The sequence below is a fragment of the Chiloscyllium punctatum genome, chromosome 22 (genome assembly GCF_047496795.1).
Source record: "Chiloscyllium punctatum isolate Juve2018m chromosome 22, sChiPun1.3, whole genome shotgun sequence".
Classification (NCBI taxonomy): domain Eukaryota; kingdom Metazoa; phylum Chordata; class Chondrichthyes; order Orectolobiformes; family Hemiscylliidae; genus Chiloscyllium; species Chiloscyllium punctatum.
The window spans coordinates 45,004,539-45,029,953 of NC_092760.1; the positions used below are offsets into that span (position 1 = coordinate 45,004,539).

Genomic DNA, 25,415 nt, shown 5'->3' on the forward strand with positions numbered 1-25,415 from the left:
CTTATCCAGCCTCTCAGTGACAGTCAGTGAATGATGCAATTTGGCCAACAATGGTACAAAGGAAAATAATAGCTCAATAACAAAGTTGCCTTACCGCTAACAATTAGAATCTATCAATTTGCAGCAACTCCATTGGAAACAGGAGTCTAAACGCTTTCATATGTACTTTGCATCCTAAAGCACCCAAGGGACAATTTAGCCTTTATGTTCTATTAAAATAGAAGCATGTATAATCTGCCAACCATTTTAATCATGGTTGGATTTCATTCATTTGCCTGTAGTTGATTAATGGTGCTTTGCATGCTGGTGCTGGTTTACTTCACGAATCAGTTTTCCACAGCCCCACAATTAGTTACAGTGACTAAGTGAAGAAAGATTAATTAACATGGTATATTGCCATAAAAGTAGTGGTAAGCTAATACCTTTTATCCAGTTTTACAAGTTGAATATGGTCTTCCTGTGCAGTACTAAGTTATGTGAAACAGAGGTTCTGTACTGAGCTAGCTAAACTATTCCAGAAAGGGTTTCAATTAGTCTTAATGCTAATGGTAAGAAAAGAAAAATTGACCTGGATGTCCAATCACTGGCCTGTCTCCCTTGCTGAAAATTATGCCAGTGCAAAAGAAAGGAATTGGCTCACTTAATATATTCCCATGGTGCATTATCGTGCCTAAACAAACAAAGCTAAGATTTAGTTGCTCAGGTTAGCTGGTCCCCAGCAAGGAATTCCAGCCACTCTTATGACTACAGTGTTTGGGGTACATTTCAGGTGTATTAATGCCGGTCTCAACTGCCTATCTGATAGTAGGCACTGATACACAATTAGTTTTACTACCTTCTAACCAGTTGAAAGTCAGTTACTTGTTGGCTCTGATATAACCTAAACTGTGTTCATTGTTAGATGAAATGAACTGTAGGAGTGTGAGGAATCAGAAGTGTAATATCATATCTGCATAACAATTGCAGTAAGATTAGTCTGCCTAGTATTGGAAAGTGATTTGGAGATGCCAGTGTTGGACTGGGTTGTACAAAGTTAAAAATCGCACATCACTAGGTTATAGTTCAACAGGTTTAATTGGAAGCACAAGCTTTCGGAGCGCTGCTCCTTCACCAGGTAGTGGTGTTGGACTATAACCTGGTATTGTGTGATTTTTAATTTAATATTAGAAAGCATAGCATACAGCAGTTAAATTGACACAGTTTGATACCAGATTAATTGATTACAGAAATTGATTTCCTCCATTTCATGAAAAAGCCCATAGCAAACCTACAATTTTATTTTGGCAATTGAGAAATTGTCACTGGAACAGTGTATTGAATATCAGCCTAATGTTCTTACAGATAGATGAGGTGTGTTTACCAAAAACATTGTTCTGTTAGTGATACTTCTATTTGAGGTATTTTTCTGAAAACACTGCACCACTCTAATTGTATATGATCTAGCCATCACATCAATAAATATAGATGGCATCTGGATTTAAAGTATGGTATTGAATCTAGCACATAACAAGAAGTGAATATAAGGTATGGACTCATTATATATGTAGCAGTGTGTTCTGAATGGCTGGGATTTGGTAGAAGGATTGAGATGTTTTTCTTGAACTCCCTTAAACAGGCTGGCTATTACATATTAGGAAACAGAGATGATATTCAGTTTTTGTGGATAAAACAGTGATTAGTGAAGGATCTTTACTGGAAAAAAAGTGAAACACAGCATGTGGAAAAATAAACTTGAATTTAAACCTTATTTGGGAAAAGGCCTCTTATTACAATGGTTATTCAGGCAATCATTAACCTATTGTCAAGATAGTTATATTGGTAAAGACCAAAAGACTTAGCACCAGGAACAGAACATTTAATTTTGTGGGTTTTGAAATTTCTCATTCGGAGTCATGCTTGGTGTAGCCAAGTTGGCAACTGAGTCCTATAACCAGTAGGTTATTGATTCTGATGAAAGCTTGCCTCCAATGCCAGATACGGAGAATTTTCGGGCAGGTTTGAGGACATTTGAATAGTATTGACCAGTTTTTACTATAGCTTGCTATCTATATATCTGATTACAGCTTCAACCTGCTGTTGAAGGGCTAGTGATAAAACAAATGTATAATGTTTCATATCCACAACCACAGAGGGGAAGAAAGATCTGCAGACTTTCTTGTCTTTTAAAATTCTTTTTTGGTAAATGATTATCTGTCCTCACTAAAATATTGCATGTGTTGTTTAGAATGGTTCTTTCTTTTCCAATAGAAATTACGAGGCACAAGGAATCCAACAACAGAAAAAATATGTTCGAATAGTATATGATTTTGTGGCAAGGAATGCCAATGAACTGTCTGTCCTAAAGGATGAGATATTGGAGGTGATAAACCATTCTCTATTTATTGTATGTGTTATTTATTATTTAATATTATGCCTCCTATCTACTCCAAGATATGTTTAAAAACAAGGACCCATCGAATGTGAGTAATTTAATACCTGGACAAGTGCATATCAATCCACTGAGAGAAGTCTGCACAAGTAATTTGTTGCTGTTCTGTGCCATTACCTGTGATCAGAACTAGAAAAAGTTAGAGCAGTAGAGTTTTTACAGAAGTGAAATGGGGGAGGCGGGGAAGAAAAACACAGGAGAGTGTCTGTGATAGGGCAGAAGATGGGGACATATTAAATGCTAGTAGCATTTATGGTGTCATTACTCACTGGGAATAGTGCATTAGAAGTCAAGCTGTAATATTCCCCAAGTCATCACAAATTTGAGAATTTGATGAGATGGACAAATTATCCAATTCTACCGAGCTATCTAATTTGGGTTAAAAGAATATGTACACCTTCTTTCATCTGCAATAAGAGAATAGCTACTTATTGTAATCAAACTGTCACCCAAAATAGTCAAAAAATGCAGAGGAATTGAATTGCTAAACTCGAACTGTACAATTTACACCTTTTTTAAAAATTCTCATAATTATGTACACAGACATGTATGCGAAAGGTGGGGTCAGTCAGAGAAAGCAGAGTTCTGACACCACTCCAGATCACTGATGGTTCTTTCTCGATTCTTTGCTGAGGATACAAGATTGTGGGATGTTGATTCTCAGTCACTGCTTGACAATTTGTCTGTACACTGTCTCTGAAGGTAGTTTTCTGTTTTTCCTTTGAAAAAGATTTGCAGAAAGGACAGCTTGCAGAGCAAAGGTGAGGGAGAATAGTGAGCTACTAGGAATTTTCTTCTTCTGCATAGGCAAGAGAGGTGGAACCATTGTCTTTGTAAGCTGGATGTTTCGGTTTTCTTGTCCATGCACCAGGCTATAGACACCTGCCTAGTCACCAATCATGAGATTGTTACTATGATGAGCACCCCTGAACCTACTACAACTGGTGCTAGTTGAAAAGCCAATCAAAAGCACTATCTCTAGGTAGAGTTACCTTGCCCACGTACGGGCAGTGCTGATTTGTCTGGAATTCTGCCTCACTGCCTGAATAAAGTAATGCTCAATATGTTCCAGTACTTTTGCTTTTAAAAGTACAAACACCTTCGGAGACAGCTTCCTTAATTTAGAGTAGTATATCTTCCTGCTTTTAATCCACAGTCCCCCAAAAAAGTTGATTTTACAGTGGGAATAGTCAAAGGAAGTGATATGTGAAAAGGATCAAAAGATTTACTTTGTGGATGTCAAAATGCAGAACAGCAAACAACCTCTATCCAAAAACAAAAGCTAGAAAAACAAAACGAAGACTAAAACCTACCAAGAATCAGAGAGAAAACAGGCTTGGGGAGTTCGCAGGAGAGTGCAGGAAAGATTATGGTCTGAACTCTATACTGAGGCTAGAAGTCTGTCAACTGCCCAACTGAAAGTTTTGGTGCTGTTCCTTGAGCCACTTTAAGATTTGCTGGAACATATTCAGTAGGTTGAGCACTGCAATATTTGCATGAGACCAAAGCGCAAAATTAAAGTGTTAAATCATCAAGAGCTCCAAATCAAAACTGTTAACAATCTAAACACCTGACTCTCTCCCTGCAGGTAGTGGAAGATAATAAGCAGTGGTGGAAGCTGAAGAGCAAATTTGGAGAGACTGGCTATGTCCCGTTTAATATGCTGAGTGTAGTAAATATCGATGCCATCCCCGCCCAGTCTGACTACCCTTACAGCCAGGTAAATGATACTGCACAAGAACGTCACTCAAAGATATGGTTCAGGCTGTGCATTATTAATAATGTTGTTGTAATCAATAGATCATCTTTTTATACTAGTCCAACTTAATCAATACTGAATAATGAATCTGTAATGTTAGATGAATTATTAGTTTCTTGTGGGAACCAGTGAGAAACTTCACAATAATTGTATGTTTTATGTTACTCCCTTTGCACCCCCAAGAATACAGAATTTTTCTGCAATGAGGCATCTTGTTTAAATGCTCGTTCTAGACGTTCTCCCAGGGACAAGTGACTGTAATAGGATGTGTCATGGCAATTGCCTAATATATATGTATCTACACTGTTTGTTGTAGCACCATTATTTGTGGGGTGTTGGATTTATGTAGAGTTTAGCATGTCATACCTATCTATATTTAGTCAATTTTTATAAAAGATCTGTTTCCAGGGTGGAATCTGTGGTAGAATAAATTACAAAGTGAATTTGGGAGAGTAGGATCTGGAGGAATACTATCATTTGCTTCATGCTTTCTTAAGGTCATGATGGCATTTTGATGGCACAGGAAAGTTCTGTATTTAGTATCCTGACATTCTGTCATCTCACACTGTACCAAAGGTCAGTAATTCAGATAATATTGTGACAAAGAAGCTAATACTTTATCAACACTTAATTTCTTTAAGAGTGGCCAACGATACAAAGGAGAAATGAGTTCAAGAGGAACCGGACCTAATACACCAGGCTACACTTCACCTGGACCCTTTACCGGTCCTGGCCATGTGAGACATGGAAGCCATGAGCTACCAGGACTAGCAAACAGGCCCTACTCAAGAGACAAGGACCGTAAGTAAAAAAAAAAGTCATCAACTCTAATATAAATTTATAGGAAAATCACATCATAACGTAAGTATCTCATTAATAAAGAGTAGGTTTCACTATCATTTCACTGATGCATCTCCTTAATAATAATAATTAATGAGGCTGATGTTCAGGATGCATACCTTCCTCGAGTGTGGAAACAGCCCCTTTGGCTCAACAAGTCCACATCGACCCTCCGAAGAGCAAACCACCCAGACCCATTCCCCTATATTTTACCCCTGCACCTAACACTACAGGCAATTTAGCATGGCCAATTCACCTGACCTGCACATCTTTGGACTGTGGCAAGAAGCCAGAGCTACTGGAGTACACCCAAGCAGACACTGGGAGAATGTGCAAGTTCCACACAGACAGTCGCCCAAGGCTGGAATTGAACCCGGGTCCCTGGAGCTGTGAGGCAGCAGTGAGACCCATTGAGCCACCATGTCGCTCGCATTGAGTGGCCTACTCCTGCACTGACCTTCCCATGTCTACTTTGTGATGAAACTATCCTGAAATAGTTGACATGAAAGACAGAGAAGCAATAACAACTACTTGATTTTACACATCTGACAGCAAGACCTAGCCAGCAAGTAAATGTGCAAACTTTGAGTGCAGTTTTAAGCTGGTTGAAAATGATGCCCACCAGTTTTCTGGAGTTCTAAGATTTGCCACCAGCATTCAGGGTTCCCTAGAGGAACATTAAAAATTGGACAACTTATCTTCAATTATTTTGCTCAATTATTGGAAAGGCCAATCATTTTGATTTCAAACCTTAGCACTCTACCATCAAACTATCCCCTGGCATGTAGCTACACCATCCTTTCCTGTTTCTTAGTTATGCTCTGCATCCTGTCCCTATCTTGTTGCTGTCCTGTCTCCACTGCTCAGGAGTAATGCTTCCTGCAGTTGAATAATCTAACAACACTCACTGTTGGGGATCATGTTTTAAAAATGGTCACTTGTGTAAGAAATACCAGTGCTCATAAGGTTGTCTCCTTCCTGAAAAAATAATGCCCAAAGGCAGAACGAAAAGTGGCCAGAAAAATAATGTGATATTTCTGAGGTCAGACATTCAGCTGGGAATTTGCCAATATCCGGAAGAGACCCCTTGAGAAGTGAAAATGAGGACTTGTCTTCAAGAAAGTCTTTGAGTATTTTGATTTGGCATGGTGTCAGTCTATAGCATTTCATCAATAAATCATGATATCAGGAATGAGCTAGGCAAAAATGGCAATGTTTTGTTTAAATCTCCAAATTTAATAAATTAAATACACATCAGGAAGCAGTGGTTTATGCATAATTAAGTACATGTACTACAGCCATCATAATTCATTTTTCATGTGTTATAAATCATTGATACATAACAATGCCAAAGGAAGCTGTGCAGTCTATTGAGTCAATGCCAGCTGTCTGTAGAGTAATCCAGTTGGTCCCATTTTCCTGCTTTATCATCTTGGGACCAATTAATCTGTTCCTCAGGTGATGACATATTTCAAAACATATGATTATTTAGAGATATAGACAAGCTGACTAACTTGTGCAGTCAATATAGTAAGATGTTTTATTTTGCTTTTAAGAAAATCAATTTTCTTTTGATAGCAAAATGCTATGATGCAGCCTTCTAAAAACCTGTAAAGCATTTCCTTTACAGGGCCTCATTTATTGTTTGCTCCAAGAGTCTTAATCATTTGTTGTCAAGGGTGATCGTCAGGAATGCTGTGGTACATGCCAGTTCCTGTACTCTGCCACACAGCATGCTCCTGATTTCAGTAATGTCACCAGGCAGTTGGACAGTAGATTTGTGGGACTTTCACAGAGTAGGATAAAAATGTGTTTAAAGTTTCACGAGGTGTAATGAGCACTGATTGTTGCCAGAGTTTGTAGGTAACTAGGAGGCCAGGACATTGGGATGAGATAGGTGGAGACTGAGGTGCTACTGAGACATCTGGGAGCAGGATTGGTTGCCTGCATATATGGGGTTATGGTGACTAGAGATTGGGAATGCATCTCTTCTTGGTGAAAGTGAGGACTGCAGATGCTGGAGATCAGAGTCCAGATTAGAGTGGAGCTGGAAAAGCACAGCAGTTCAGGCAGCATCCGGGGTGCAGGAAAATCGATGTTTCGGGCAAAAGCCCTTCATCAGGTCTGAAGCTCTCATTCTTGATGAAGGACTTTTGCCCAAAACGTTGATTTTCCTGCTCCTTGGATTTGCCTGACCTGCTGTGCTTTCTAGCACTACTCCAATCTTGACATGCATCTCTCCTTATCCTGGACAACACTTCAATCAGATCTGATTTCAAAATGAAACTGTTCCTCTAGCACCCAGGGCAGTTGCTCAGTCTAGATCATGTTGGTGATTTATTGACCTGATTAGAAGACAGGTTAAGTTATAGAAGACATAGAGTAGAGATAATAGGTGTGCATGCAAATTGGATGGATTGACCAGTGTTCAACAGAGTTGTGTGGGGATTCAACTATTCAGTATGTTTATGAATGACTTGCTTAATGATTAGGCAAAATCTTGGGAAATATGACGGAATTTATCTTGGGAAAATGTGATGTTATGCAGTTTAGCTGGAAGTGTACAGGAGCTGAATATTATCTTAATGGAGAAAGACTGCAAAAACAGACTGCAACAGAATAGAGCGACTTCGGACTCCTCTTGCATGAATCACAAGAAGGTTAGCATCCAAGTTCAGCAAGTAATGAAGAAAGCAAATGGAATATTTGCCTTTATTTCAAAGGGAATTGATTTTAAAAATAAAGAGAGTTTGGAAAGTGTGAAAAGTTTTGAGCCCCTTGTCAAAAGCAAAATATACTAACAATGCAGGCAAACCAGAGAAGTTTCACTCAGTTGATACTGGGTATGGAGAGACCCCCTCATGAGGAGAGCTTGAGTAGTTCGGGCCTGGACTCATTAGAATTTAGAATAAGAGGCAAGCTTTTGAAACATACAGGATCCTTGGAGGCGTTGACATGGTAGATGTATAAAGGTTGTTTTCCATTTTGGGAGACTCTAAGGACCAGAGGGCATAATCTCAGTATAAAGGGCCATCTATTTTAAACTCCTGTGAGGATAAATTTATTCTCCAAAGTTAATGAACCTGTTGAATTCTTTACCTCAGAGAGCTGTCGAACATGGATTGTTAAGAATATTAAAGGCTGAGATAGAGAATTAGAGAGTTATGGGGAAAAGGCAGCAAAGTGGAAATGAGGGTTATCAGATCAGCCGTGATCTCTTTGAATGGTGGAGCAAACTTGATGGGCTGAATGGCCCAGTTCTCCTCTTACATCGTATGGGAATAAATTTGTCAATTCCATAATCATTGATGGCATAGTAAATAGTTTGTTTAGAATACAGTCACTTTGTGGATGGGTTCACTGTTCTCAGTGGTGAGTTTTGAGAAGATTTGTAGCTCAGGTTGAGGTTCTGGATGTAGGGTTTGTTCGCTGAGCTGGAAGGTTCATTTCCAGACTTTTTGTCACCCTAGTAGGTAACATCTTCAGTGGGCCTCCAGGCAAAACTTGCAAGTAGAGTTCAACACAAATAAGTTCAGATCAACCAATTTGGACCAAGAAGAAAAACATTTGAGTGTTTTTGAAATGGTGACCCTCCTAAGAAGACTGGGCATTCTAAAGATTTAGGGGTCCATGTAGGAAAAGCAATTATTGTTATGAAAGCATTTTTAAAATAAAAATGTTGGTTTTTTTTTAAAAAACAGACATAATGACACAGATGGATGAAGTGAATGATGAACTTTTACATTTAATAACTGCGAGCAAAACAAAACCACCTTCTCGCAATTTTATGGTCCCAAAGCAGTCATCCATCCAAATACCACTAGGTTATGAATCTAGCTCAGATGATGTCAAATCCTGGTTGGAAGCAAAAAGCTTCAGCAAAGCGTAAGTAATATTTTAACATGATTGCCTACTACGTATAAGCATACAAAATGAACAAGAGAAGATCAACTGATTGATTCTAATCCAGTAACTTTGTTACATAAATCAGCCCCATCTGCACTGTCCATGTGTTCAATTTCCACAAAAAAAAGAGATGTGGCATCAATTAATAACTGAAGGATAGCTTTGAAATCTAACATAGAAAACAGTCAGGTCTACCTGACAAAAAAAAACCCAACTCCTTGTGCCTATTCTTTTTTCTTTGTTGCCAGAACAGAGTCAGTACCCTAAACTGAGGAAGCTCTAAATCTCCTGGTTATAGATATTTTTAAAATTTTACCCACACACTACCGCCTAACTGCGGTAGTGCATATATTTTCCCCAGCACCCATGGGGTGTGTGTGTGTGTGTGTGTGTGTGTGAGTGAGTGTGCGCGCGTGCGCGCGCACGCAGGTGTGTGAGGCACTGAAAGACAACAAGTGTACAACTCTTTATTCAATTTCCACCACCAGGAAGAAAGGAAACATCCAAGTGGCCAGTGACTTGTGCCTATTCTTGGAAAAAGTCATATTATTGGATAATTTAGCTTTTTTCTAATGATGGCACCATATAGTTCTACTACAAACCACTGACTAGATTGCAAAGTAAAAATGTTTAGTGATTTTTATGTTTTATGGTCACATTTTTACTAGTAGATGCAACTATACATTTATTTACACTGAATGGCAGGGGATGTCACAGACAAATGTTAAATGTTAATAGTAATTTCTATCCTCCTGTCTTACAGTTCTTGGACAGAAAACAGATTAATTTTTAATGTAATCAGTTGAAGGATCTGTTTTCAATGACCTTAACTTGCCCTATTCCAATGAGATCTACTTAAAGATTACAGTTTTGAAATATAAAAAGGAGCGAGTCCTTAGTCCAGGTAAAATCAAACCTATATTTGGACTGGTACGGAGGGCTGGATCAAATAGTGAATCAATTTTGAGCAGTACGTTTGCTCCAAGATGGACCAAGTATGGAGTGCACAGGCAGATGGATTAATTCCATTGGCTGGCGTGCAATCTTACAAGCACCATCTATCTTCCTGGTTATTTTTCTGGAAGTAGAATGAAGGACTACCGACCAGCAAACAGTGGGTACCTGAGGGAATTAAATGCCCTTGTAAGGCCTATTGTTGACCAGTAGATCCTCCAGGATGTTGGGAACTATACCAGCTTCTGGAGGTCACCTCCCGGTAGGCCGGATTGAGGTCAGCCCTCCACAAAGACTTTATGGTTTTCCCATAAGCCTAGTCACAACTGCGCTACAGTCACTTTGCGGATGGGTTCATCATTCTCAGTGGTGTCCTGGCTGCTGAAGGCTCAGGCCTTCACTGCTTCTGGAATGTACTCCTACGTTCTGAGACTAAGCCTTCAGTGCTTCTGAAATGTAACATGAAGAATGATGTAGTATCATGTGATAAATATGACCTGATGTAATGTTGCATTAAATAGTCATCATTCTGTCATGCTTCTTTGACCTTGATTTGCCTTGAACTGTAGACAATGTGAGGGAAATATACAGATCCCTTTAATCTGAACTCTCTCTTTTTTCCCAAAAACAGGACCGTGGCTGGTCTGGGTATACTGACAGGAGCACAGATATTTTCTCTTAATAAAGAAGAACTGAAGATGGTATGTGGAGAGGAAGGTGCTCGAGTGTACAGTCTAATTCAAGTACAGAAGGCTGAGCTAGATGTAAGGACCAATGTGCTGCATTCTACTAATGCCACATTTTTTTTCCCATTTCTTCCATCAACTGATTTACTATAAATGATGTACAAAGCAAAAATTCCTTCTGCATTTTGCAAGCTTGAGGAGGCACAACAGTGAAACATTTTGGAAAGGCCTGGCAAACCGTTAAACTGTGCTTGGAGTGTTTCTTCTGGTAGTATTCATGCAAACACTGACCAGTGTGTTCAAAGGGGATCACGATTATTTTACGAATAGGAAAGGTTTAGCGGGATATGGGCCAAATGCTGGCAAATGGGACCAGATCAGTTTAGGATATCTGGTTGGTGCTGACATATTGGACCAAAGGGTCTGTTTCCGTGCTGTATAACTCTGACTCTATGTCATGGTTTACTTGAGCATAGAAGGAATTTAGAAGTTGAGATCTAAATTGATTATTTTATCAGCTCGTATAATGGATATCTAGCAATGTTAAACTGTCTAAAACTAGATTTCAACTGCTCACATAAATGTCAAGACATGAAATGGACTGGCCCAAATCACAATTATTTGGGAAGGAAAGACCTCAAGACAAGTTCTTCCAGCTCTAGACTCTGCTAGTGCCTATCTGATTGCAGTATTACATTTCTTTCTGATCAACATAAAATAACTCTCTTCCATGACAGTATCAGTAAAGGTACTTCTGATACTGTATCCTCCAGTGAGTTGTTTCATTGTCCACCACTATTTATGACTGGATATGGCAGGACAGCAGAACTTAATTGAGATCTGTAAGTTGGGGGATCATTTGGTTCTGTCTATCATTTCCCGCTTAATGCTTTTTGGCATACAAGTAATCTTTTGAAAGCTTCACAATTATTACTCCCACATAATGGTACCCCCAGCAAATATTATCATTGTTTCTTCAATTTCCATGTTGAGATAATGTATCATGAGAGAAAATAAGAACAGATTTGAACAACAACTCGGCTCCAGGACATCTCTGCAAGAGATCTTCAGAGTAGTGTCCTCAGACTAGCCATCTTCAGCTGCTTCATCAATGGCCTTCCCTCTATTATGCAGGCAGAAGTGGGGATATGTAATCATTGGTGAATAATGTTCAGCATCATTTGTAACTGTTCAGATACTGTGAATCAGATATTGTGTCCATATGCAACAAGATCTGAACAATATTCATGCTTTGGCTGAAAAGTGGTAAGTAAAATTTCCTGGCAAGCAACACAAATGCCAGGAAATGAGAATCCCTAATAATAGACCATCTTACCGTCATCTCTTGATATTCAATGACATTACTGTCACTGAAACCTCACTGTCAACATCCTGGGGTGGTGGTGGTGGTGGTGGTGGGGGTGGGGAGGGGAAGGGTACCTTTAACTAGAAACTCCACTAGACTCTGTATATAAACACAGTGGTTCCAGGAGTAGGTTAAAGCCAAAGAACAATGCAGCAGGTAACTCGCCTTCTGACTCCCTAAAGCCTGTTCACCATCTACAAGCCACAAGTGGGAAGTGTGATGGAACATTCCCCAATTACCTGGATGAATACAACTTCAACAACACTCAAGAAGCTTGACACCACAAAGCAGCCTGTTTGATTGGTGCCACACTCCATCCACAACTGACGCTCAGTAGCAGCAGTGTGTACTATCTACAAGATGTAGTGCAGACATTTACCAAAGATCCTTAGTCAGCCAGCTTCCAAACCCATGAACACTTCCATCTAGAAGGACAAGAACAGGAGATGCATGAGAACACCACCACCTTCAAGTTTCCCTCTAAGTCACTCACCACCCTGACTTGAAAATATCTTGCTGTTACTTTAATTTCACTAGTTCAAAATCCTAGAATTCTCTCCCTAACAGCATTGTGTGTCTATCTACAGCAAGTGGACTGCATTGGTTCAAGAAGGCAGCCTACCACAATAGCAGCTAGGGATGGGCTGCCCAGCCCACATCCCACGAGCAAATTGAAAACAAAATCTCTTATGCTCCTGACACTAGTTTCAGACTGGTTCAGACTGAGCTATGTTGTATGCGCTACAAACTTACCAGGTTGTATTTGGGTAATTTGCTTCCAGGAATCCCCTTTTCTTTGGCTGTGTCTAAGGATAGACTTGGTTTGCAGTAATAGAGTAAAACAACTAGTGAGTCTCGATGACAAGAGATCCATGTTTTCAACAAGACGTTATTTACAGCATATTAGTAATCAGTTATAACTTAGTAAATGTTGTTATAGTGTCATATAGCACAGAATCAGACTGGTTGGTCCACTAAACCAGCCAACCATAATTCTAAACTAAACTAGTCCCACCTTGCCTGCCTTTGGCTCATATCTCATAACCGTTCCTACTACTTAACCAAATGTCTTTTAAATGTTGTAACTGTACCCACATCCACCACTTCATGTGGAAGTTCATTCCACAGACAAACCACTGTCTGTTTTAAAAAAAAAATACCCCCATGTAATTTTTTTCCCCTTTCACCTTAAAAATACAGCCCCCTAGTCTTGAAATCTGCCACCATAGGGAAAGACACCTATCATTCACCTTATCTATACCCCTCATGATTAGATAAATCTCTATAAGGTCACCCTTCATCCTCCTAAACTCCAGTGAAAGAAGTCCCAGCCCATCCAGCCTCTCTCTGTAACTCAAACCCTCCAAGCCTGGCAATATCCTGGTAAATCTTTTATTAAACCCTCTCCAGCTAAATAATATACTTCCTATACCAGAGTGACCAGAGCTGGACACTACTCCAGCCTAAGACAGTTAGGAGAGATGTGGATATTGGTCTTCACCCTATAAAATCTTATGATGTTCTGCCTTTTCCCGCCAATGTCTGATTGGATAGAGCTTAATGCAGTCTTGAACATTAACCCATTCAGAACCATCACCTGTACAACAACCTACAGCAGATGCGTACTTGTCTTACTCTGCAAAGGTTTCTGCTGGATCAGTGTACAGAATTACCCAACCAGTATTGTATTGTCTCAAAACTGGACCATATATTTTCTCACCACCCATAATCAAGGTAACTTTTTTTTAAAAAAAGATGTTGATAACTTTATTCTCTCATTTCCATATTCTAATTTTACAGAAGCATCGAGGAGATACAGAACTGGAAGAAATCATGAAACGAAGACAAGAGAGGATTGATTCCAGTCAATAAAGTTTCATTGCTGTTTGCTTTGCGATTGGACAATAAGACCAGAAATTAACCCTGTACAAATGGAAGGGTGGGGTCTGTTATACAGAATTAATAACTACTGATTGTTTTGTGTATTTTACTCCTGTTGTTTCAAGAGGAAAATTCCATTCAGAACCTGCGTGGCTTTCATACTGGTAGTTGGCCTGAAGTATTAATACGTGCACCATATACTTTTAGAAATATAAATATATATATTATATATGCATGTAGCTGTAATAGTGGACAACTGTGGAGCATTGTTGCCAAAACCTGAAGCCAAGTGAACACAATATAAATGTAATTTGCTCATTATTAGTTGAATGGCAAAATGATAACTCTGCAGCAAGCTCCTGACCTATACACATAAGCTGAGAAACTGCTAATAGGCAACATTAATAGATGAATTGTGACAGTAACCTTGTAACATTCCTATACCTGCTATTTTATTGGAGAGGGCTGGCATCTCTGCTAAAATGGAAATGTAATTGTTATGGACCAGGCCAGGCCCCCTCAAAATGTTTCCAGATGATGGCCTAGACCTTAACTTTTTGTATTTTTTTTAGGCAGATGTAAAATGGATATTCCAGGGGTGATACATCTGGTCAAACCATTCAGCTTTAAACAAATCAGAATTAATTTAAACACTATGAATGAAACATGAACAAAAGAAAACAGAATTTAGAATAACTGAACTTATTTGAATACCCAACTGCCTCTATCGCAACTTAACGAAGGAGCTGATCCAATCTCTGCAAACCCCATAAACACACCCTTGGAAAAAGGTAAATCCAAACATAGATTCTTACAGGTAGGAGAGCTTTCAGAGAGCATGGAATCTCTTTGCCCTGTAGCTGCTTCTCTAGGTCCCCAGCAATTTTTGACTCTTTGCTAAAATAAACCAAACTAGAAAAAAAAACCTGAATTGGGAGAACTGGTCAGTCCCCTGCCATTGTTTTAAAGTAGACATTTCCAGACATATAGGAACTTCTGCTTTTATGACCTCTCTTGAAAAAAATCGAGGCCAACATAACCTTGTTAAAGGGGCAGCAGCATCAGACAATACCATATAAATTATAAACACTTGCCACATAATATCAGCATTCTATCAATAATGGCTTAAATATGAGTATTAACTTAATAATTCAGTAAGTAACTTATAAATTCAGTTATTTAAGACTTAACACAAGTGTACAACAGATTGCACACATATTAATGGTCCTATCATTCTAGAATATTAATGTAGTGACTACCTATTAATAGTCACTATGGTACAGAATGTGAGTCTTGCTAAAAAGACATCCTGTTGAAAATTTTTATCTTGCACCCTTCAGAACAGACAGATCTTACATCTGTCTTGATGATTATAAGATGCTTCTGTTTCCAGCACAGCTGCAGAATAATGTTTGCTTATGCTTCTTGAAACAAGCATAAATCATAACACACCACATCCAAACAGACACTAAACTGAGACAAAGCATTGAACTTTGTTTGGGAACCTCATTGCTGGAATGAAACACAATGTGGCAGCAAGATTTTGCAAAACACAAATTTGCAAGTTGGCCAATCAATGGCTCAGACCATGCTTGCTGACCAATTTAGGATGATAATGATCTCCTGAAGCTGAAGGAGCCAATATGGGTCTCCCAATGCAGAACATTAATTGCCCCACCGTTTGAGCTGAATGGTCCAATACTGAGTGAGGTAAAGACAGCCTTCGCCTCTCTACTGGACAGTCAGATGTCAACTTCTCCACTGGGCAGCCAGCAACTACAGCTTTGGCCCAACAGCCATTGGTTGGTGAGCAGAGGGGATTGCTAGAGGGATGAAGTGATATCCCTGCCCCATCTGCTTGGCAGGTTGTGTCCATTCACCACCAACATTAAAGTGCTGTGTGAGACTTCACCTGCCGACCGAAAAACTCCACAATCTTCCATTGCCTTAATAGACTTGCCACTAGTTGCAGGCAGGCAGGCAGGCAGTCCTCTGTCCCTGGTATACCCTCTCAAATGGCTTGGGATGTGATGATGGCCGCAAATCGGCATCCTGACTGATCTTGTAAAACTCCAGGCTCATCTACCTCATCAGCCTTTCAAAGTTCTGCCCAAGATCATTAATGTGGATACCAACTCAAAGCTGAAGCAAGATCACCATTCAACAGACATCCATGATAACTCAGTTAGGTTTTTCATTTAATTATAATACCAATTCATATACAGATTCTCTATTCAGTGAATTAATTGTAATTCTAAGAATAACTAAATGGATCCACTTCCTAATCATGTAGATCTCACATATCCCGTACATTCTTAAAAAGATGCTCAATTTGAAACAATATCCATAGTCGCAGGTACACACTTGAGAATTAATGCAGTGTCCACTTTCTACAAGCAACAGTCAATAGTAGAGTATTGGTATTTTTAATCATAGTCATTTATCATTCTGCTGGTAGAAGTTAACTCCTGGCTACAGTTAAGTACTAATAAAAGTTCGTAAAAAGCAGTATGCAAATTGGATCTTGAAATATTTTCCTTTAAATATTATTTTACTGTAAAGGTGTATATATTTGATTCTGAATTAAAATGAGCAACATAAATGGGGTCTCTGCCTAATCGATTAGAATTGCATCTGTTTACAGATGTTAGAAAATGTTACAGCAATGGTAGAAATAATTTTTTTCTCCTTTGTAATCAGGTGAGTTTTTAAAAAATTATTTTGTGTCAGGGATCCAAGTTTAAAAGAATTTCTGTTTGGCAGGATAATAAGTGAATCAGTTGCCACTCTGTTCCCATTGGACATGAGAAAGAGTACCAATCTGGCTGCAATTTTCTAGTCTCAATCTGGTCCCAATCGAAGGGAAATGTAAAAAATTCACATAATATACTGGGAAGAGTTGGTTGGAGCATAATATCTTGCAGCACTGCAGTGGTAGCTTTGTTCCATTTCTATTCTACAATATTTTGTTGTGCAGTGTTTGCTGCTATTGCTAGATGCTATGGGGCAATTTCTCAATCCCAGGTCTGATATTACTTATTTTGATCATGTTAGCTCCCTATATATTCAAATGATATGTCATCCCATTTCTAATGGAACATAGCAATTCTTGAGTTTTCATAGTTACCCACTTTTTTTCCTTTTCTCTCCTCAAGATTTTTCTAAGAAACCACTTAATACACAACTGTTACTTTCTCTTCCCTCGCCCATAGCTTAGCCTGAAATTGGATTGCAGCAATGGCAGGGTGAGCTGACCTTCATTCGCTGACCTTAATTCACTGACCATGATTTCCCTGTCCTCTCCTCATAGCTGTCATGCACTTCCCCTCTAGCTTGGACTGTCTGGAAGGTGGCAATAGGTCTCTGCATGTGGCAGTAATAGGACGAGGGTCCCAAACAGAGGAAAGATCTTGTAGAAACCTTAAGCTTGGCTCCTGATTTACCTACTAGGACCTCTGTTTCTGCCAAGGCATACAAAGCTGCATCTTCATCAGGTTTCTGAGTTCACTTCCCCTTTGAACTCTGCTTGCAGTTCTGACAATGGCATAGCCACCTTTACATTGCAGCTTTGTTCAGACAGACAAGCACTTTGAGTTCACAGATTTGATTGGTTCACATACTTGGTATGAAACACTAGCATCAAATGGAACAGTTAGAATTTATCTGATTTCAGGAGATTATGAAAGGGGAGTTCAGCAGTTGCAAGCAAGAATTTTTTTTCTTCCCATCTTTTGTTCATGCAACACTTGCCATGGTGTTCACTATATTTTTATGGTGTGAGCAAACCTGATATAAGATTAAAAGGAAGTCAGTTGATGAGGCTATACAAATTGAGAAGAAAATATTTAGGAGGCATCCTTCACCAAGCATCTGCAGATAATGCTGGCCTTTTGAGCAGATTTATCTCTCAATACTGAACTTAATGTCAAATGGTGGTTTTACAGTGTGCACTTAAGTTTTGTAACAAGTGCTTCAATTCATCATCATGCGGTCATCTTTTGGAACAAGGTAGGCAATAAGGTGCTACTCATGCACCAGGGGTGGAGATGCTGCTTGACTGTACAATAGTATTATTAACCTTTTGGTACTAAGGTAGTTGTCATTTGAGGGTTACTTGTCCAGGAGTCTTCACACATTAAGTCATGACTGCAGTTTTAATGGGCAGTCTGGTCCTGTCCTAATAATAAGATCAGCAAGCAAGGCTCATGAGAAAGACCAACTCTATTGCCTCCCTAAGAGGGCTGGTGTCATGTGTCATTCTAGATCTCTAATTTTTCAGGGCAGCAAACCTAATAATTTTTGTTAGAACCAGAAAAAGAGCACATCAAAGGACTCGGTTGCAGCTTTATCTGCAGATCCCCAGTGTCCGAGATCATTTATAACATGCATTCACACTTTGCATTTGTTGTCCTTAAGAGAAATTCTAAACATATGTGGTGACATCAGTTGCTGCCCACCTCACATGCAGTTTTACATAAATTAAAATTTCAGTTCCATAGTATTTATTTTGAATCTAATCAAAACTGGAGCATATCGGGGAAAATTCCATGATTGTAACCTTGACTTCACCATCTTTCGGCAAGTTTAACTCCTAGCGAGCTTTGAGAAGACTTGTAGCTCAGTTTGAGGTTCTGGATGTAAGTTTGCTCGCTGAGCTGGAAGGTTCATTTTCAGACGTTTCATCACCTGACTAGGTAACCTCTTCAGTGAGCCTCTGGATAAAGGTTCAGTGACCAAACCTACATCCAGAAGTTTAACTCCTCAATGAAAGGGCAGGATTGCAGAATTATGCAATCTCTTTTAAAATATGAAAGAGGTAACAGTGGTCATGATGATCAAGATTCTCAGTAATCACTAATAGACAGATTGCACTCATGACGTCATTTGCACAAGTAATTCAATTAAACCAGTACGACATCACATCATGAACACTCCTACATTTATCCAATTCTCACAATTTCTGAAAATCTTGAAAGCGGTTTTGACTCCAGATTCTGAACAATGTAAAACAATGCCCCAGTTATCACCAACATAGCTTCACTATTCACCACAAATCCTGCAAAAATCTGAATAGAGATTTTACATAGTTTTGCTGCTGATATGGGCAATGTTCAGATATCACTGATGTAGATAGATATCAGAAGCTTTTGGTGTATTTGAAACTTAAAAAAGAAAGGAAGCTGAACTCCACATGATTTTTCAGTCTCTGAATGCATTTTATTCTTATTTTAATATCAAGGTCAGCCTTGATCTAATATACTTTAATGTCAAAAATTTCATTGTTTAATTTTTTGCTTTTTTATTCATTAAAATAAACATATTTTGACATGCAAGTTCTAATAAGAGCATTGTTCTGTTGCTTTTTACATAAACATTTGTCAGGGAAATGAAAGAACTTAAAATTAGCTTTGTGTAAAATGAACTTCATGTTTTTCCAGTGGTAAGTTATGGAGGAGTGAAAAGAGTTATGCAATAATTAACCAAGATTTTTCAAATCTGAGAATTCATTTTTTAAAAAATTAGTGCTAATTTTTAGAACATAGCTCTTTTTATGAAAACAAGTCTTTATTGTAAACTGAATAAATTAAATAAAGTAAGTGTATGAAGTTTTTCTTTCAAGTAATGCTATGTTTACTACCGTGTCACCAAATGGACATTGGACAGCAGCATAAACACAAAAGAAACAAGCTGACAATCACAATGACCACTCGACCACTGTACAGTATATCTTATATATACTAGTTCACTCTCCACTTGCATTCCTATAAAATACTCTATATTAATCTTTCTCCAAATTGTTGGTTAACAAGTTAGCTGAGTGAAAAATAGTGACATCTGAATGGGTCAAACCATATAACTCTTTGGATGTAATCTTTATCAGAGTGAGGATATTTCTCTCTCCTACAACTGCCTATCGCACCTCCCTGTGCATTTGAATGCAGCCCCTCATTGTAAGACCACAGGGTCATCTCCTGCTGGGGGCTCTGCAGGTGTTCTTGTGGAAAGATCACCAGATACTCTGAGAATTACAAGGAGAGGAAGAAAATCCTTCATGAAGTTAAACTTTTATTTGCAAATACAAGCTGTGACAATCAGATAATGGCTTCCCAACTGCCCCTACTTGGGGCCACTACTCTTTTTATACTTTTCTAGTTCCTGCGCTTATCTGATAGCATTAGCATAACCAATCATACAAGTTTGCTTTGTCTTTGTAAACTAGTCATCTTCTGTGACACTGGTCTGCTGCTTGCACTTAATCTATCACATTATACCACCATCGTCTTTAGCATTAGCTCATCTATCAGTGATTTAACTAGCCTATCATAATGTGCAACCAATATCTGTTACTGGAGCCCTGTAACATGTGCATGCATTACACCACTATGTTAACTACATAATGCCAAATTAGCTTGCATATATTCCATAGTGGTGACCAGGCATATTTCTCCACCTCTCGTGTGCGGAGCGGCAGGCACATGAAACTGAAGGGGCACCCTCAGATCAGCGATATGTCAGTGTCCGTGTTGCTGGAGAGGTGTAGGAGACCGTGTAGGCAATGGTCCCTCTTATGCATCCTCATGGTGATCTGGCAGCTTGAGGAGCTCTCTGCTGTGAGAGATATCTGTGGACTCTTGGAGAGTGGTGCCCCTGTAAGAGGTAAGAGCTAGAAGGCCAAGTTGCAGCCATGGGTCAAGAGTGATGTTTAATGCTTTGTTAATGTGTCCATTGCAAGGGGATGACAAGTGTTATTCACTTGGATATCTGCATCCCTGTAGAAGCAGTCCCTGTCTTTTCCTTTCAGGGCAAGAACCTTTTTCTCAGAAGGAGTGAGGACATGGATGTCCAACAACCTACCACCTGTCCGATATGACTCCACCCTATTTGGGATATCTTCTGTAATGACATAGAGAGGTGCATGTGTAATTCACAAGTGGGTGGCACAGTTTGTTATGATATGTGAGAGAAAAGTACAGAGGTGTTTGGAGGGAGTGAGGAGACAGCATGGAGAGCATACCTGGTTGGTGGTGTGGGAGGATGGAGGTCGGGTGCAAGAACAAGTGAGGCAAAATGTGTGCAACAGGGAGGATGTCAGAGTATAGATATTGGTAAAAGGTGGGTACAGTGTCATAATGTAAGGTGGAAGAGAACAGAACAATGCAATTACGCTGATGGAGCAAAGAAGATCATTGATCTTCTTCCTGCACTGTTGCCCAGTCTTCCTACCCTGCAAATGACACCGATCCAGGTAGCAATCTCTGACCAGGCTGATATGACATATTGGTGTAGCCCTGTCAGCCATTCATCTGGAAGAAGACCTTTCCCTGTTCCAGGACCTTCAGATCCCTCTCTGAGAAGCCTGGCAACACTATCACTTTCTCTACTGCCTGCTCTGGCACCTAACACAGCCAAACAGCACAGCTTGCAAGTGGCAGTTCTCCAGCAGGTTTGGAAGATAGCATAGCCATGAGGAATGCCAATCTTAATAAGACCTCCTATGAGCAACTAACTGCTCCAAGAACGGTGTGTGGTAAGTTGGGGCTGAAATCAGATGTGATACTTGTCCTGAAGGCTGAAGCAGTCGTCAATGCAGCAAGTTTGCTCCAATACAGTGAGAAACTTCACTCAGCCTCATGAAGAGAATTACTCTGCCAATCTTTACACCATCATACCTCAGTCAGTGAAGCATATAGTTCAGCCCTTTGAATTTGTTACATCACAGGATAGATCGAGTGAATCCTTAGAAGAGTATAAAGGCAGTAAGAATATACTTAAGAGGGAAATCAGGAGGGCAAAAAGGGGACGTGAAATAGCTTTGGCAAACAGAATTAAGAGAATCCAAAGGGTTTTACAAATACATCAAGGACAAAAGGGTAACTAGGGAGAAAATAGGGCCCCTCAAAGATCAGCAAGGCGGCCTTTGTGTGGAGCTGCAGAAAATGAGGGAGATAATAAATGAGTATTTTGCATGATATGGAAGATATAGACTGTAGGGAAATAATGGTGACATCTTGAAAAATGTCCATATTACAGAGGAGAAAGTGCTGGATGTCTTGAAACGCATAAAGGTGGATAAATCCCCAGGACATGATCAGGTGTATCATAGAACTCTGTGGGAAACTAGAGAAGTGATCGCGGGGCCTCTTGCTGAGATATTTGTATCATCAATAGTTATGAGGTGCCAGAAGACTGGAGGTTGGCTAACGTGGTGCCACTGTTTAAGAATGGTAGGAAGGACAAGCCAGGAAACTATGGACCAGTGAGCCTGACGTCGGTGGTGGACAAGTTGTTGGAGGGAAACCTGAAGGACAGGATGTACATTTATTTGGAAAGGCAAGGACTGATTAGGGGTGGTCTACATGGCTTTGTGCATGGGAAATCATGTCTCACAAACTTGATTGAGTTTTTTGAAGAAGTAACAAAGAAGATTGATGAGGGCAGAGTAGTAGATGTGGTCTATATGGACTTCAGTAAGGCACTTGATAAAGTTCCCCATGTGAAACTGGTTAGCAAGGTTAGATCTCATGGAATACAGAGAGAACTAGACATCTGCATACAGGACTGGCCCAAAGAGGGTTGCTTTTCAGACTGGAGGCCTGTGGCCAGTGGAGTGCCACAAGGATCAGTGCTGGGTCCTCTACTTTTTGTCATATACATAAATGATTTGGATGCAAGCATAAGAGGTACAGTTAGTAAGTTTGCAGATGACACCAAAATTGGAGGTGTAGTGGACAGCGAAGAGGGTTACCTCAGATTACAACTGGATCTTGATCGGATGGGCCAATGGGCCGAGAAGTGGCAGATCGAGTTTAATTCAGATAAATGTGAGATGCTGCATTTTGGGAAAACAAATCTTAGCAGGACTTATACACTTAACGATAAGGTCCGAGGGAGTGTTGCTGAACAAACAGACCTTGGAGTGCAGGTTCATAGCTCCTTGAAAGTGGAGTCGCAGGAAGATAGGCTAGTGAAGAAGGTACTTGATGTGCTTTCCTTTATGGTCAGAGTATTGAGTACAGGAGTTGGGAGGTCATGTTGCGACTCTACAGGACATTGATTAGGCCACTGTGGGAATATTGCGTGGAATTCTGGTCTCCTTCCTATCGGAAAGATGTTGTGAAACTTGAAAGGGTTCAGAAAAGATTTAAAAGAGTGTTGCCAGGATTGGAGGATTTGAGCTATGGGGAGCGGCTGAACAGACTGGGGCTGTTTTCCCTGGAGAGTTGGAGGCTGAGGGGTGACCGTATAGAGGTTTACAAAATGACAAGGGGCATGGATAGGATAAATAGACAAAGTCTTTTCCCTGGGGTCAGGGAGTCCAGAACTAGAAGGTATAGGTTTATGGTGAGAGGGGAAAGATATAAAAAAGACCAAAGGGGCAACTTTTTCACACAGAGGGTGGTACGTGTATGGAAAGAGCTGCCAGAGGAAGTGGTGGAGGCTGGTACAATTGCAACATTTAAGAGGCATCTGGATGGGTATATGAATAGGAAGGATTTGGAGGGATATGGGCAGGGTGCTGGCAGGTGGGACTAGATTGGGTTGGGATATCTGGTCAGCATGGACAGTTTGGAGCGAAGGGTCTGTTTCCATGTTGTACATCTCTATGACTCTATTTAGTGCAATCTATAGTATATCTGTGATCTAATTCGTTAAGACCAGACTCACTCCTAATGTTCCTTGAAACATTTGGCGAGGAAAGTCTCAAACTGAAAACTAACAATTGACATAGCATTAAGTGTTGTTTGCAGCGAGAAGATTCAGAAAGTGTATCAACCTCTGTGTGTGAGCATGTTTTCTGATGGTAGTCCTGAAAGGCTGACTCAAATTTTAGACAAAGTGGATTACACAGAGTATAATTGATAAAGGGGTTTTACATATAGAATATTAAACACATTGCTATGAATTACACTCATAATATTTAATAGAGGAAGAAATTATGCAGAACATGATAGGTATATGAGAGCAGGTTAGACAGCAAATATGTATGAGTTACATGGAAAGCAGCACGTAATTTGCATTGAATTAAACGAAAGACATAGGAATTACATGACAATGAATAATTGACTGAATTTCATTGCAATGAAATATCATTCTGCAGTTTTAAAGAGAGAAGGCAAAATCGGATGTAATGGTGTTACAGTTAAATAAAGGTAATTATGAGGGCATGAGAGAGGAACTGACGAAAATAGACTGGAAGCAGAGCCTAGCAGGGACGGCAGTAGAACAAAAATGGCAGGAGTTTGTGGGTAAAATTGAGGACACTGTACAGAGATTCATCCCCAAGAAGAGAAAGATTATCCGGGGAGGGATTAGACAGCCATGGCTGACAAAGGAAGTCAGGAAATCTATCAAAGAAAAAGAGAGAGCCTATAAAATGGCCAAGAGCACTGGGAAATCAGAAGATTGAGAAGGCTACAAAAACAAACAGAGGATAACAAAGAGAGAAATAAGGAAGGAGAGGATCAAATATGAAGGTAGGCTAGCCAGTAATATTAGAAATGATAGTAAAAGTTTCTTTCAATACATAAGAAACAAACGACAGGCAAAAGTAGACATTGGGCCACTTCAAACTGATGCTGGAAGCCTAGTGATGAGAGATAAGGAAATAGCGGGAGAACTTAATAAGTACTTTGTGTCAGTCTTCACAGTGGAAGACATGAGTAATATCCCAACAATTAAAGGGAGTCAGGGGGCTGAGTTGAGTATGGTTGCCATTACAAAAGAGAAAGTGCTAGAAAAGCTAAAAGGTCTTAAAATTGACAAATCTCCTGGCCCTGATGGGCTACATCCTAGAGTTCTAAGGGAGGTGGCTGAGGAAATAGCGGAGGCGTTGGTTGAGATCTTTCAAAAGTCACTGGAGTCAGGGAAAGTCCCGGATGATTGGAAGATCGCTGTTGTAACCCCCTTGTTCAAGAAAGGATCAAGGCAAAAGATGGAAAATTATAGGCCAATTTGCCTAACCTTGGTTGTTGGTAAAATTCTGGAATCAATCATTAAGGATGAGGTTTCTAAATTCTTGGAAGAGCAGGGTCAGATTAGAACAAGTCAACATGGATTTAGTAAGGGGAGGTCTTGCCTGACAAACCTGTTGGAGTTCTTTGAAGAGGTGACAAGTAGGTTAGACTGGGGAAACCCAGTGGATGTGGTCTACCTAGACTTCCAAAAGGCCTTTGATAAGGTGCCACACGGGAGGCTGCTGAGCAAGGTGAGGGCCCATGGTGTTCGAGGTGAGCTACTGGCATGGATTGATGATTGGCTGTCTGACAGAAGGCAGAGAGTTGGGATAAGAGGTTCTTTTTCGGAATGGCAGCCGGTGGCAAGCGGTGTCCCACAGGGTTCAGTGTTGGGGCCGCAGCTGTTCACGTTATATATTAATAATCTGGATGAAGGGACTAGGGGCATTCTAGCGAAGTTTGCCGATGATACAAAATTAGGTGGACAGGCAGGTCATACTGAGGAGGTGGGGAGGCTGCAGAAGGATCTAGACAGTTTGGAGGAGTGGTCCAGGAAATGGCTGATGGAATTCAATGTGAGCAAATGTGAGGTTTTGCACTTTGGAAAAAAGAATAGAAGCATGGACTACTTTCTAAACGG

The 25,415-nt window shown here is 39.9% G+C and overlaps 1 protein-coding gene across 4 annotated transcripts in view; it reads left to right on the forward strand.

Annotated features, from left to right (window-relative positions):
• The window catches only part of eps8l2 (EPS8 signaling adaptor L2), a 164,153-nt gene extending 144,778 nt beyond the window's left edge, over positions 1–19,375 (forward strand). For 3 of the 4 annotated variants that reach the window (XM_072592188.1, XM_072592191.1, XM_072592189.1), the window contains 6 exons: positions 2,248–2,359; positions 4,017–4,148; positions 4,829–4,988; positions 8,729–8,912; positions 10,519–10,651; positions 13,740–19,375. In XM_072592188.1, the coding sequence (XP_072448289.1) occupies positions 2,248–2,359; positions 4,017–4,148; positions 4,829–4,988; positions 8,729–8,912; positions 10,519–10,651; positions 13,740–13,811 (793 nt within the window). In that variant the 3' untranslated portion in view covers positions 13,812–19,375. The remainder of the gene's footprint in view (positions 1–2,247; positions 2,360–4,016; positions 4,149–4,828; positions 4,989–8,728; positions 8,913–10,518; positions 10,652–13,739) is intronic. The other variant, XM_072592190.1, reaches the window with a different exon arrangement.
• Positions 19,376–25,415: the final 6,040 nt, after the last annotated feature.